Source organism: Magnolia sinica, chromosome 1, assembly GCF_029962835.1.
Source record: "Magnolia sinica isolate HGM2019 chromosome 1, MsV1, whole genome shotgun sequence".
Classification (NCBI taxonomy): Eukaryota; Viridiplantae; Streptophyta; class Magnoliopsida; order Magnoliales; family Magnoliaceae; genus Magnolia; species Magnolia sinica.
In genome coordinates, this window is record NC_080573.1 from 130,439,767 (window position 1) to 130,453,963 (window position 14,197).

A 14,197-nucleotide genomic window follows, 5' to 3' on the forward strand; every position below is an offset into this window, starting at 1 on the left:
GTACTAATATGTGGACTTATTGAGCAGGAGTTGTATACTCATTCATTCATTCATTTACTATCCACCCGAGCTGGTGGTGCGCAACTATTTATTACGTGTACCTTCACAATGGGCAGGATTTTGGTTGGGGCGTGCGACTAATCTGAGATCAGGAGTTTACCACATTGAGTCTGACTATCCAAATTTAGGTATAGGACTGGTTTGGATAGAAGCTCTTTGTGGTGGACCCCATAGCCTACGATATTACGTACTATCATCCCGACTTCACACTTCAGCTTGGTCATTTCATTCACATCGCATATTACATTGCATCCTCAACATATAGTATTTGACTTACTGTCTCTACATTGCATAACTAATCTACATTGCTTCCTCAGTATATGATATTGATTTATTATATTTTTGCATCGGATAGCCTGGATAAGGCTGATGGTATTTATGGGCGTATTAGCATGTTTTCGCATTATTCTGATATTATATGATTTATGGGCTTGTCAGTATTTTCGCTTACTCTGATTACTCTGATATTGCTTACTTGACACTTACCTTGTGCACATATTTTCACCACCCACTAAGCTTTCTATAAGCTTATGCACGATAGATGCGTGCATGTGGCATTAGGTTGCATTAGCGTTAAGCTTGGAGCATGCAGCGGACCTCTAGAGCTTTGTATTCAAATGATTATATTAGTGGATATGTGATGATGATATTGCCTTTGTGATTTGGGTAAACTTGTGGTTATACTTCTTACGAGATAAATGTACGTTGAAAAATCCTCCTTGCAGGATTCCAGGATCAGAATCTGGCGTATGGGCGTTGGGGTACTACGGAGGCTGTTGGCACTGGATTCGGCGATCGGGATTCCTGTGAGTCCGATCTCCGGATTTGGGGCGTGACAGCTCATCTCAGCACTAAGGTGAACGTCCGAGTTGAAGGCTTTTACAGAGTTATGATACCGACCCAAGACTAGGAATGAATCATCACACGTCCTACGAGCCTGATGTCAGAGCTACAACGGTACGTCCGACCCAACTATATCAACTTGGAGAGCAGGAGAGTATCTACTCATTCAGTGTTCCTCCGATCGGAGCCTCTCTACTTAGCGTATATTTAATCCAGTTATCTGTTAGCTCGAGTCGTCGAGTAAGATCTGAGTCAGAAGGTCGGCTCGGATGGTAACCTGGTTAATGATAGTATTAATGCACAACCCCAATAACGCACGACTGGAGTAATGCCCAGTGCACGATCTCCGGGTAACTGCCGACGACTACGCGCGTAGCTCCCGCGTAGTGGCATGACCATGCCGAGATTATTGGACACGTTCATTGCAACCCATAGGTATAAGTATGAGTAATTTCTACAAGAACAGGTACGCGATATCTAGCACCCTTTACTTTACACTACTTAAACCCAGTTTTCCTAGCCTGACTTTGGCATCGGAGGGTTCCTCGTTTGAACCAAGGTCTCATTTATTTACTGTTGTGCAGGACCCGGGTTTGCTCCAGGTATGCAGGCCTCGGTGGAGGGTGATCTAGATTTTTGCATCAACATGTACGATAGGCCCACTCTAACAACTTCTGCAAGTGAATGAAATGTCACAACTTCGGGGTAATACCTTAGCCAATATTACTCGGGTAACACATAATCCATTCTCATGCTGCACACCCAAGAGAGGCTACATGGTGTTCGCTCTATCCATGGACTTCACCAAATCATGAGAGGATGTGACCTAAAAAAAATAATGCCATTCAAAACTCAAGTGGCCTTAACACATGGAACGATGCGACGGAGAAACGAACGCTGAAACCTTACATGCCATCAAACTCCTTCGTGAGGTGAGTCTCACCCAAATGAAGGTAAAAAACAAATATAAATTTGATCAATACAGAGGTGGACCCAAGCGGTTTCAATGGTGGTTGTTTCCATCCTCAATGCTCAATGTGGTGTGGCCCACTTGTTTTTGATCGACTTGATTTTGAGGCTCACGTCTTGAGGCTCCCAACATGAGATATGGTGCAGCCAATGGGTAGAGTGGATGTCACGCACACACGAAGGTGGCCCAAGTTCCTTCTTGCTTAACGCACCATGGGGTTGAAGAAATTTAGGGAAGCAGACTAGGTGGCCGACCAGTAACAACTTTAGTGGTCGAGGCTTTGACTGTAGGACCCACCCACCTCAGTGTATGTGTTGTATATCCAGTCTAGCCGTTTTGCAATATGATTTTATGGCAGTCCAAAAAATGAGGTAGCTCCAAATGTCAGGTGGACCACATCGCAGGGATTGAATTCTGCAGATGTCAGGTGGATCACACCGCAGGGAACAGTTGTGATTGAATGCCTACCATTAAAAGCTTCTTAGGGCCGCAAAAGTTCAATATTCGTGTTTTCCCTTCATCCATGTATGTGTGACCTTATGAACGGTTTGGATGGAAAATAAATATTATGGTGGACCCTAAGAAGGTTTCCATAGTGGGTGCCATTATCTCGACTATTTCCAGTGGTGTGGTCCACTTTACCTTCTTTATCTGCTTAATTTTTTGGTTTATACCCTGAAATGAGCTAAAAAAACGAATGAACGGTGTGGATATAAAACATATACATCCAGGGGCCCACAGTGTTCAAGACATCACCACACGACCGGTGGTGCCGGCTGGCGGGGCAACGCAACTGGGCGCGGATTGGATACTGACGAGGTCAGTAGCCAAATTGCTACCGAAGTGACGTCACCAAGCTCTGTGGACCCCACCATGATGCATGTGTTGTATCCATACCGTCCAACCATTTGTAGTACAAAGAGAACTAGATAGAGCTAAGGTTCAAGTGGACCCACCACAGAAAACAGTGGGAGCCGTCACACTCACCGTTGAAACATTTATAGCGCCCACAGTGATGTATTTTTGAGATCCATACTATTCATAAGTTAACATAGAGATAGATGAAGTGAAAAAAAAATATCAGCTTCATCAGAAACTACTGTGGCCCTTAAGAATTTTTGAACGGTGGATGTCACTGTCTTCACTATTTTCTATGGTGGGTCCACTTGAACTTTATTTCTATCTCATATTCTTCATAATACCATAAAAAGATCTCTAAAAATGGTTGGACGGTATGGATACAACACATGCATCGTGGTGGGGTCCACAGAGCTTGGTGACGTCACTTCAGTAGCGATTTGGCTACTGACCTTGTCAGTATCCAATCCGCCCCCACTGCAACCTAATCCGCATCCCTTCATGTGGGTACATGTAACTGCGACTGTGCTGGCAAGTACTCGAAATATGTACTCGCGCGAGTGTACTTGATCTATCTCTATTCCGAGGGAGTAGATTAATAAGTCGCGTATACACGGACTTTCTTTCCTGTGCGACCCATGCCTTCGTGCTAGGGTTTTTCATTTTCCTCGAAACCGCCGCGGGCACAAAAAACCGTTGTAGGGCTTCAGAAACCCGTTCGGGAGCTGGGGATTAGGGTTTCAATGGCGACCGACTTGCAGGAAATCTAGGTTTAGGGTTTTAGCCAAATCCGCCCCCGCCTCGTCTCCATCCTCCCTGCAGAGATGGCGACCGCGAACCCGTTCGATCTCCTCGGCGACGACGACAACGACGATCCGTCGCAGTTGATAGCGAAAGAGCAGCAGAAGGCCGCCGTCAAGAAAACGGCCGCTGCCGCCGCTCCTCCGGCGCCTGCGAAGCTTCCGTCGAAGCCGCTTCCTCCGGCACAGGCCGGTAAACTCGAATTTTCTTTTGTTATTCTTTCTATCTTTCGTTTGATTTGGAGCGAAGTTGTTGCTGGGGGATCCCAGACATCGGATTGAAAATCTGTCGCAATCCCACTTCCGTCTCCGGCCAACCTGCCCGCTCACGTTAGCAAGCGAATGGCTGGCGCATATTAGTAATGCTATGTTAGGCTGCGTTTGCGTGTTATCATGCTTTCTGGCTCATGTTAGCAATGATCTGTTAGGTTGCGTTTGCACTCTTGGTGTTCACATCTCATATTTATGTGATTACCTTCACATCCTGTCATTCGATACAATTTGGCAATCTGCTGGAACTTTGAGTATTGTTAATACCCATGTTCTATGCATTAGGGGTAAATGACTGCTAGTCAGCCAGAACTGCAATGCTTCCGCGCTATTGGCGGAAGACACGGGCGCCACCTAGTAGTGGCTCAGCCAGTGCCAGCCATTGTCTACGCGAAATGTAACTTAATCAGAGTACTGAACCTGGCATCATTTGTTTTATTAATCTGTTCTCTCCCGAAGTAGATGGATAGAAAACCATTACTTGGACAACCATTATAAATTTTCTCTATTCATTTGCGTTATTTTATTTGGTTTATCAGTGAAGGAGGCTAGGAGTGAAGCGCCAGCTGTGCCCCCACGCGGTGGTGGGCGTGGTGGTGCTGTCCGCGGTAGGGGTGGGCGAGGAAGCAGCTCAAACAGAGATATTGGGAGCAATGGGAATATCAATGGGTTTTCTGGATCCTACGCTCGCAGTGGAGAAGATGGAGAGATGAACAGGCCTTCGGAGAGGGGACGTGGGACCTATGGTCCGCCACGGCAGTCGTTCCGTGGTGGCCGGCGTGGCGGTTATGGGAATGGAGAGGGAGGAGACATCGACCGGCCTCCACGTAGACAGTTCGATCGTCACAGTGGGATGGCGCATGGGAATATGAGCACCAAGCGTGATGGTGCTGGTCAGGGGAACTGGGGGACTGTGACGGATGAAGTAGTTGCACAGTTAAGTTCAATGCTTTTATATTTCTCATATTATTTGTTATGTTTTTGGGTTCATTTTTTCCCTTTATGGTCAGGAATGCATGAATTGGATTCATCACTTGCAGTATATGAATATTTGAATGATTTTATTAACTAGGGAACATGAGGAAATCACAAACACAGAAGACAAAATCTTGACTCCCGACAAGCAGCCAGAGCAGGAAGATGCACCAGCTTCAGATGTTAATAAGGAAAGCAAGGAGGATCCAACAAATGAAGTAGAAGAAAAGGAAGCAGAGGAGAAGGTAAACTCTTCTCTTTTTTGTGCCTTTTTTGGTTGGATGCATTTATGCCTCTAGCTACGGTGAGAATGTTTGCTCAAGATGTCCTGATCATAGCTCTAAAATCCAGCAGGTTGACTCGAAACTCAATCTAGTCAACTCGACTCGATGAGATTTCAAGTTGAGTCTCACGGAAACTTGCTGCCTGGCGTGACTCGGTCTGGTTTCAACAAGACTGGCCGAGTAAGCTTGAAAACTTGGCTGACTCGGTACAATTTTCTTGCCTCAACCGAGTTGCTGGCCCAGTCAGCTGGGTTTTGTTTAAAACTTAAAAAATGCTTGATGCAGGAATTGAAGAGTTGACCAGCATTGTATAGGTAGGACATTTTACCACTGAACTACAATATGCAGTTGCTATCTTGGGTAGTTTTATCACTTCGTTTGTTTCCAACAATCTTTAAATTCATTCAATGATAAAACTTATTAAAATGTGATTTGAGTTGACTGTGGTATTCAAGCATTTGAACCATGTTCCCAATATGTTTCTTGTGTAGAATACAACACATTTTCTTAATTCTTGCTTGATTTGTTCATATTCTTCGAGTTTGCTTGTAGTGTAATTGCCCAAGTGGGATTCCTTTTTATGGTATTACTTTGATGGGGAGAGGGTTCTGTCTTTACCAGTGGTTGGGATCCCTGGAAGATCACTTGAAGACTTTGATGCGTGTTCCACACTTACCATTTTATGTGTAGTTTTATTGCATGATGGTTGTCCATTTGCAATATTTGTATGTTTTTGATCAGTGGCTTGCATACCAGATGAATGAATGTGGCATAGAAATGCACAGGCTACAGGATAGAATAGTGAATTATTGGAAAGAAGCCTTCTTATAGACCATTCTTCTTCATCAAATGATTGACCCCTATACGGTTGGAAACTAGTAAATGAACCATTAATGTGTCTTTTTATAGCATGATTGACATTTCATATTTTTTTGGAAGAGGTGATTAGTAGCAAGATCTACCATTTAAAGGCAACTTGGATGATGCAGGGGTCGAGTTAGGGTGGGTTGTCCGGCTTTTAGCGTGAATCGGGTTTGAAGGCTGGTATGGAAAGGGCAATAGGTAATTGTGCAGGAAATGGCAAATGGATTCTTTTGGCCACTCGGATGTGGAATGTGGGAGGGGTTAGTTAGGAGGTGAGAAGATCAATGTCTTTTTTGGAGATGTCCATGCTGTTTATGGAGGGATTTTTGGAGTGGTCAGAGTTGCACTTCCAAAGGGTTTTTAGCACAACAGGAGGGGTATGGGGGGTGGTTATTCCTCGGATCAAAGGATCGACGATCATTAAAGGGTTTGGTTTTGCAAGGATGGAGAAGATGGAGGTGAACCTTGCCATTTCTTTGTTGCATGGTAGCATTTTCGGGGTAGAAGGTTGATCGTGAAGAAAGCTAAGTATGGGCCGGAGGTGGTGAACCGGGCCATGCTTCAAAAGGAGGAGAGGAAGGGCAAAGGAAATGGAAAAGTTAGGTTGATCCTAGGATGGTTGTGAACTTAAGAGCAGGAGGAGAGGGGAAGACCAAAACTTATAGAGATGGGGGAGATTGAGCAATATCAGAAGGGGGATAGGTTTGGTTAGAGTCGTTGACTGATGGTCCAGGTTTACCTGCTGCTGGTTGAGAGTGCCTGTCAGCCTCTTCAGCGGCGTCAGAGGAGAGGGGAAGACCAAAACTCATAGACAAGGGGGGGATGCAACAATGTTGGAAGTGGGACGGGCCTGGTTAGAGTCGTTGACCGATGGTTGGGGTCTACTTGCTAGTGGTTGAGAGTGCCTGACAGACTCTTCGGTGGTGTTTGGTGGGGATGTCAGTGCCAAAGCTTTGGTTTTTGATGTGGGAGAATGGTTGTTTGATACATGCGGGGTGGAGGAGAAGGATAGGGTATGCTGAAACCCATACGTGATTTGGAGATATGGATATCCCTTCAGTTAAGTGAGAACCTTGACAAGATACTCTTGGCTAGCTTTCTCTTAAACGATGAGCTGGTGATCTTTGTTTGTAAATGGGCCGATCAATGTCTTTTGTTGGAGCTGTGGGTCAATGGGATCTTTTTGGCAATGGGATCCTATGTGGGAGAGGTCATCACCATCGATTCCGACACTAGGGGGTGCAATGAGCTCCGGTTAGCTAGGTTGTGTATTAGGAGGAAGAAGCAAGGCCAAGCTTGGGAGACTATTCATAGTGGTGTGAGAGATGTGAGGGTTTTAGTGCAGGTGGTGAAGGAAGAGAGAGGTGCAGAGAAGGGACTTTTGAAGGTAGTAGGAGTGATGAGGGTGGCCTAGGGAAGGAGTTAGGCGGCGGCGGCGAAGAGGAGGTAGAGGATGGGTTACTGATTTGGTGATGTAATGAGTTACCAAAAGTCGGGGGTGCAACATGTTAAGGGGAGAGGAGCAGGGGCTAGGTGGAGATGAAGCCTCATATAGCTTGTCACGTAGCCTAACAGCCACCTGACATGCCGTGTCAGCACCATATGACACTCCACGCATCCAGCTGCATCACATGCGTGCAGTCTTGTTAGTGGAAAACTTTTCAGTTGCCATGTGTCCTGTCTAATGTTAGGCCTGATGTAGGTTTGATGTTGGCTTGAGACACCTGATGAGTGGTGTGCAGGAGGATGGGGGAGATGTGATGAATTTGTGCTAGCCATGTGGGCGGGCAATAGAGGTAGTGAAGATGGTTCGGGACATGTTTGGGGGAGATGGTAAGCGGTAGCCATCGGTGTTGGAGATTGGTGTCGCAGGGAGTGTGTGACAGTTAGCTGTGCTGGAGACAACTTCGGTTAGTACGCATGTGTGGTTGGTTCCACTTGGTGGAGAGTTTGAGAAGCGAGGCTCGTATGTCATTTTTGAAGCATGTAGAGGATTTTGGTGGGGTAGCTCATGTGGCTGAGCTGTTGAGAAGAGGCATGTGCGAGGTTGAGCCCTATATCAGCCGCCCCTTTCGATTTGCTTCAGGCCTTGTAAGCGATAACAAAGGAAAGGGCAAGGGAGTTGGTTGCTAAAGCATTGTTGGCTCGAGAGTTTGAGGTGCTCCAAGGAAAGGTTGATGCATGATCAAAACAAGCCATGAAGGTGGTGCCTTCTCAATCTAGGACAGAGCTATTGGGAGTTAGGAGGCTTCACATGAAGGATCCAGGGAACCAAGTGGATGGTGCAACAATGTTTGAAGGTGCCACGTTTGAGTTGGCTATGATTTTGTTGATCCAGGAAGAGGCGAATGTTAGCAAGGGGAAGAGTAGCAAAGCCATGTTTGTGCAGGAGATGTAGTCAAAAGGGAGGTTGATGTTAGAGGCTTTGGATGTCCTGCACTCTTGCCGATTCAGTTGCTTGCTGACTTTAGTGAGGAGTTGGGGGTAGGAGGGGCCTTGTGTGCGAGCTTTGTTCAGTAGTTTGGAAGTAAGGGGGCCACGTATCAATGGCCTGGGGAATGCGTTGGATAAAATATGCAATCGGCATACGTAGGAACGATGGTCAAGGAGTCGTTCGTGTACTGTGAGGAGGGTTTTATTTCATTGTTCTAGTTTGTGGAAGAGATGAGCTCTAAAGAATTAGGGGATATGGAGAGTTGGGTGGAGTGGTGGGGCAGGCAGTGTTCAGTATTGGAGCATCGGTTCTCCTTAGGGATGTGGATTTGAGCTTTTGGTGGGTATTCACAGCTTTATATGGTCCAAATGATCCGGTACAATAGTCTTAGTTTTGGGAAGAGCTGGATTCCACTCGCAGTAGATGTTGGGCTCCATGGTGCGTGTGTGGTGCGTGACTTCAATGTGGTAATGTTCATTTTCTAGAAATTATTCGGAGGTCGTATTATGCGCAATATGAGACTTCTTGAACTGGGTGGCTAAAAATGATCTCGTGGATCTCTCAAATAGGAGACATGAAGTTTTACTTGGACAAAATTGCTAGAGAGGGTGATCGAGTTCAAGTTACGTTCTACTTTTCATCTGACTTGATGGAGACTGTAGAGGTTTCCCTGAAGGGGTCTTTCAAGGCTGCTTTTTGATCACTGTCCGATAGTTTTGGAGGGGGAGGGGGAGACTTGGTGTGTGAGGCCATTTAGGTTTGAGCTGTTATGGCTAGAGGTGGAAGGCTTTCCTTTGTTAGTGAAGAAGTGGAGTTCTACTCGGTGGAAGGGTGCACCAGATTCAGGTTGTTTTAGAAGCTTAAAATTATCAAAGGAAAGTTGCAACTCTGGGGAAAAAAGAGATGCTTGGGAAATGGGAGGAAGGGCCATGCCCATGACTACATACACATGTTACATGTATAAAATGGAAACATTAAAACTCAAATGGGAATCTCGAATTATTTTAGCCCAAGTTAAATGGAAAAATTGCAATTCCAACTCAAATCAATCATGCATCTTATATCAATCATGAACATCAGTACATACATGACCTAAAAGGCCAAAATGTCATATCGAAAGATTTGGGTAAGCACTTCTAGCAGGCTCTATGCACATGTCAAATGCACTTCTCAAATAGGATTCCCAAGTTATTTTAACCCAAGTTAAATGGAAAAAAATGCAATTCTAACTCAAGTCGATCATGCATCTTATATTGCTGATGAACATTAGTACATACGTGACCCAAAAGGTCAAAATGTCATATCGAGAGACTCGGGCTAGTGCCTCAAGTGGGTCTGTACATATGTCGAATGTATAAAATGGAAACATTAAAATTCAAATGGGAATCTCAAGTTATTTTAGCCCAAGTTAAATGGAAAAAATTGCAATTCCAAATCAAGTGAATCATCATCCATGTACATTAGTACATACATGACATTGCTTGAGTGAGTGCTTCTAGCGGGCTCTATGCATTGAATTGTTGGCACGGGCTCACATATAAGCCCCATACATGATGTTGCTTGGGTCTCTATGCATTGAATTGTTGGCATGAGCTCACATATAAGCCCCATCATGTGTGTGTGTGTACGTGTGTACACAGCACTATGATTTATAGTTCTCCTAGTTGCATCAGTTTATTTGGACTTCCAATCAATCGGTCTGCAATGCTCATCAAGTCCAGAACAAATTTCATGGGGTAGCATGCAAAAATCGCACTTATTAGATGATCCAATCTATCCTTGATTTGGCCTTTTTTCTATAGACATCCTTTTTTTTTTTTTCCAATCCTCGAATGGGACAGTCATGATTGCCTAACAAATGTGATTCTTTGGAATCAAAAGCGATCCATGATGTGCCCTAACAAATAGATGGATTAAATTGTTGACTGGACCTATTTTTGTGTAAATGGTCTTTACCGTTCATATTAAAGTCCATTGATCGATATTTGTTAGATTGGCATGATATTTACATGCTAGGCCATGAAATGTGCACTGGACCTAATGAGCTGTCTAGATCCATGGATTGTACTAAGTTTCCCAATGCAAATAGGAACATTGTAACTTAGTGCTCTGAGAGCAGTGGAGCATTTTTCACACACACACACACACACACACACATGCCCAAACCCATCCCATGGGCCTAAAAGGCGGGCCCAAACCTGGTCCATTGACAGCACTACTTTTTGTGGGACTTTTCTGCAAAACTGTTGGATTCCTGCAATTTGCTTGTTGCCTAAATCAATAAAAGCATCCATTTATGTTCCCCCTCGAAGAAAGAACTAGTTAGTGCAAAGGCTAAATCAATAAAAGCATCCATTTATGTACCCCTTGAAAGAAAGAACTAGTTATTGCAAAGCAATGTCTCTGGAAATTATCATATTAAGTGGTATTTTTTCAGTAAAGCATATTAACCTATCTGACACAGCATTTATGAGTGGGCTACATGCGCTCGAGTAAATGGCATGCTTAATTATGTGAACCACCTCTAATAAATGCATGCTTAATTATGTGATTATCTCTCTCTGTTGTTTTTGAACGGTGGACCACCTCTAACAAATGGTAATGTTAATTTTGTGATTAGATCACTCCTGCATATTTTCAAATTAGTTTGCTTGGCCACTGGATTTATTTACGTATTGTTATTTGTAATGACAATATCTTTCTCTAAGTGAGGTAGGTTCTTACAGTACTGCCTCGTTTGTACTTGCACTGAATAGGAGATGACTCTGGCTGAGTATGAGAAAATACTGGAGGAGAAGCGGAAAGGCTTAACCGCAATGAAGACTGAAGAGAGGAAGGTAGTTGTTGACAAGGAATTTAAGGCTATGCAGCTGCTCTCAATCAAGAAGGAAAATGATGATGTTTTCATTAAGTTGGTAAGCCTGCAGTTCAATAGTTGGGTCTTTTGTTTGTGTAACCTGTTTTTCTATTCAGTATTCAAGTTCCAGTGTTTGATATGATGTTGAGGCTGTGTAGGGATCTGGTAAAGATTCAGGAAAGCGAAAAGAAAATGCTGATGGGAGCGAGAAGGCCAAAAAGGTACAAGTGTGGTTACAATCTACTTCTCTTTTCCTCTTTCACGGCAGTACCTTCCTGTATTTCTTCATAACGGGACCTTTTTATTTTGCTAGTCACTGAGCATCAATGAGTTTTTAAAGCCAGCTGAAGGAGAAAGCTACTACAGTCCCGGTGGTCGTGGCCGTGGCAGGGGGCGCGGTGATCGCAGACCTTTCAGAGGAGGCTTTGCCAGTGGCAGCAGCACAAGTGTACCTGCTGCTCCCTCTATTGAAGATCAAGGAGAGTTTCCTACATTGGGTGGAAAGTAGAAAACTCGGTGCAACTACTGTTGCCCTTTATTCTCTCTATATTTTCACCCCTTTCTAATTTTGAAGAGTTGATATTAGAATCCTGAAAAATAATGATATTTTCTGCATCTAAAAGGACATAATTCCTTTCGGTTTTCTTTTTTTAATCCCCAATGGTGTATATTTTAGTGGTATCTTAGCTGGTGCGTGGTCTGGTCTTTTGGTTGCCAATTTTTTTTTTTTCATGCTTTCATTCCATTAGTTCTTTTTGAACCTTTAAAAAAAATTATAAATAGTGAATGCTGTATGCTGTGGATACTCAAACCATCACTTCAATGCTCAATTTTTACTGTCCTTTCCTTTTTGTGTTCACCACATCCATTTTTATCCTTATTATATCATTATTAGGCAGTTTTTATCTCTGTGTGCATTTTTCATATCAGTACTGTATGGTTCTGCTCTCTTACCTCATTCGTACTTATGCTTCAAATAGTTCCTGTATTACAGAATTTTGATATATTTGAACATGTGAAAAGAAAATATTTCAAAATGTCATACTATGCAACCACAGGTAACAATTCTTGTTTTATCCATACAGCTAGCTAATGATTCTGTATGAAATGCTAAATCACTTTTTTTTTTTGGTGAACTATGTTAAACTCTTCAGGATATGGGAACAGGAAAATCATCCAAACCCTAGAATTCTCAGAGATGGGTAGAACAAGGATTGATTATCATCTGGCAAGTACAATCATGCTGCATTATTTTCCCTAAACAATACCAATTTATCACAAGTTGGATTTGTCACTCAGTTCATATAGTTTAATCTAAAATCTAGTAACCAGTAGTACCCAGGTATTTCATAGTTCTCATCTCAAATTTGGTGGATCCCTATAATCCAAGGGTCTGTTTGGATACGAGGAATGCATGGTGTGGACATGTATAACTGCAATAATGACAATTTCTAGCACTTTACTGCTGGATTCCCGAAGGGTGGTCTGTTTGGATAGCAAATGAAAGTCTTATTTCTCATTGGACAAATGGTCACAGCTTGTATCTTGTGCCAGCTGTGGAAAAGTCTGATTACTACGTGGATTCCAGTGATATCTTTGCCATCCACTTCCAACCCTTGAAACTGTTGCATCAAGGGAAAATTGCATGTTTTCCTGTGGATTCCACATATCCAAACCGACCCCCTGTATCTGAGTCAGATATCCACTTTTATTTGTAGGATATTTTAGGATCTTGGGTTGTGAATTGTGAGATGTAGCTGTCAGTCTTCAGATTTTCTTTGCCAAGAGGCATGGAATCTGTGTTGTGAGGAGGAGGAAGATTCTTCAGATGGAGTCTTTCGGGGGCTGTCAAGAACAGTTTTAAGATTTGTTTAACTTCCACATAGTCAAAGACTTGCCATAGACATTCAGGAGGTTACACACCCCTGAGTCCTAATGTTTTAAACAAAAGCTGCTTCATATCTCCCAAAAAAAAAAAGGTTAAAAACTTATAACCGGATTCAGTATAGGTGCGTTTATAAAAGTGGCTTTGAATTGATTAGACATTTGATCAAGTTGTGTCTGAATCTGTGGTCCTGAACAAACTTCGAAGGTGGCTTAGATCATTCTGCAGAATCAGTAACATGATTGTCTTTGAAGCTTGTGAAAAAAGTAACCTTTGAGAAATATCAATGGATGTATTGGAGTCGTCAATTGAAATTAAATCTGGTAAGACAAACAGATCAAATTGCATTGCAGTATTCATTGCACCATCATCTACACCTTATCCTAACTAATTGGGGTTGGCTACATGAATCCTGTTCCCTTCTGTCTGGATTCATGAAGTTAGTTATGGCATAAGTTTGATGCTGGCAGCCAATGTGATGTAACCTTCCCTCCGTGCCTGGGACTAGCAATGAGAGCACAAAACTCCTGTTAAAGCTATGTAATAAGTTTTCAATCAAGCTCTATCTAGTAGTCTATATAACATAAGTCTGATAACAATCAACCAGTTGATTGCAATCCACGAGTTCATTGTAGTGTTCATTAAAAAGAAAAAAGAAAAAATCAAGTGCTAGTGTTTTCTTGTAGGGAAAACGGTGATCCTGAATGGTGGGCCTTGATGGTTAAGACAAGCAGTTGCTGATCCTCCCATGCTGTTGTCTAAAGCCAGTATTTGGAAGATGGGTGCCACATCATTGTAATCCCTACCAGGGAAGGTTTGTTAAAGTCGGAATCTTCCTTGCAAGTGTTGTGGTCTAGTGAATGGTATTGGTTTTGAGCAGGCCAGTTGATCTAAGCAAGCTTGGTTTCAGGGACGTATTGGATCTACAATGGAGCTTGTGAATATATGGTAAAAGATCATGGAAATCCATCTGTAGGAAGATGAAGATGTGAGTGAAGGGGTCTGTTTCCTTGGGAAGGGAGTAAAGAATGACCAAGGGCAACTACATATAGAAAGATGGGAGTTTATAGAGGTGCCACTGCTGAATTCATAAGCTT

The 14,197-nt window shown here is 43.2% G+C and overlaps 1 protein-coding gene across 1 annotated transcript; it reads left to right on the plus strand.

Annotated features, from left to right (window-relative positions):
* The first annotated feature begins 3,350 nt into the window (after nt 1-3,350).
* Nucleotides 3,351-12,061, plus strand: LOC131217085 (RGG repeats nuclear RNA binding protein A-like). The gene is made up of 6 exons (XM_058211834.1): nt 3,351-3,724; nt 4,341-4,737; nt 4,874-5,021; nt 11,115-11,273; nt 11,374-11,436; nt 11,529-12,061. The coding sequence occupies exons 1-6, from the start codon at nt 3,556-3,558 to the stop codon at nt 11,721-11,723; spliced, it is 1,131 nt and encodes a 376-aa protein (XP_058067817.1). The 5' UTR covers nt 3,351-3,555; the 3' UTR covers nt 11,724-12,061.
* Nucleotides 12,062-14,197: the final 2,136 nt, after the last annotated feature.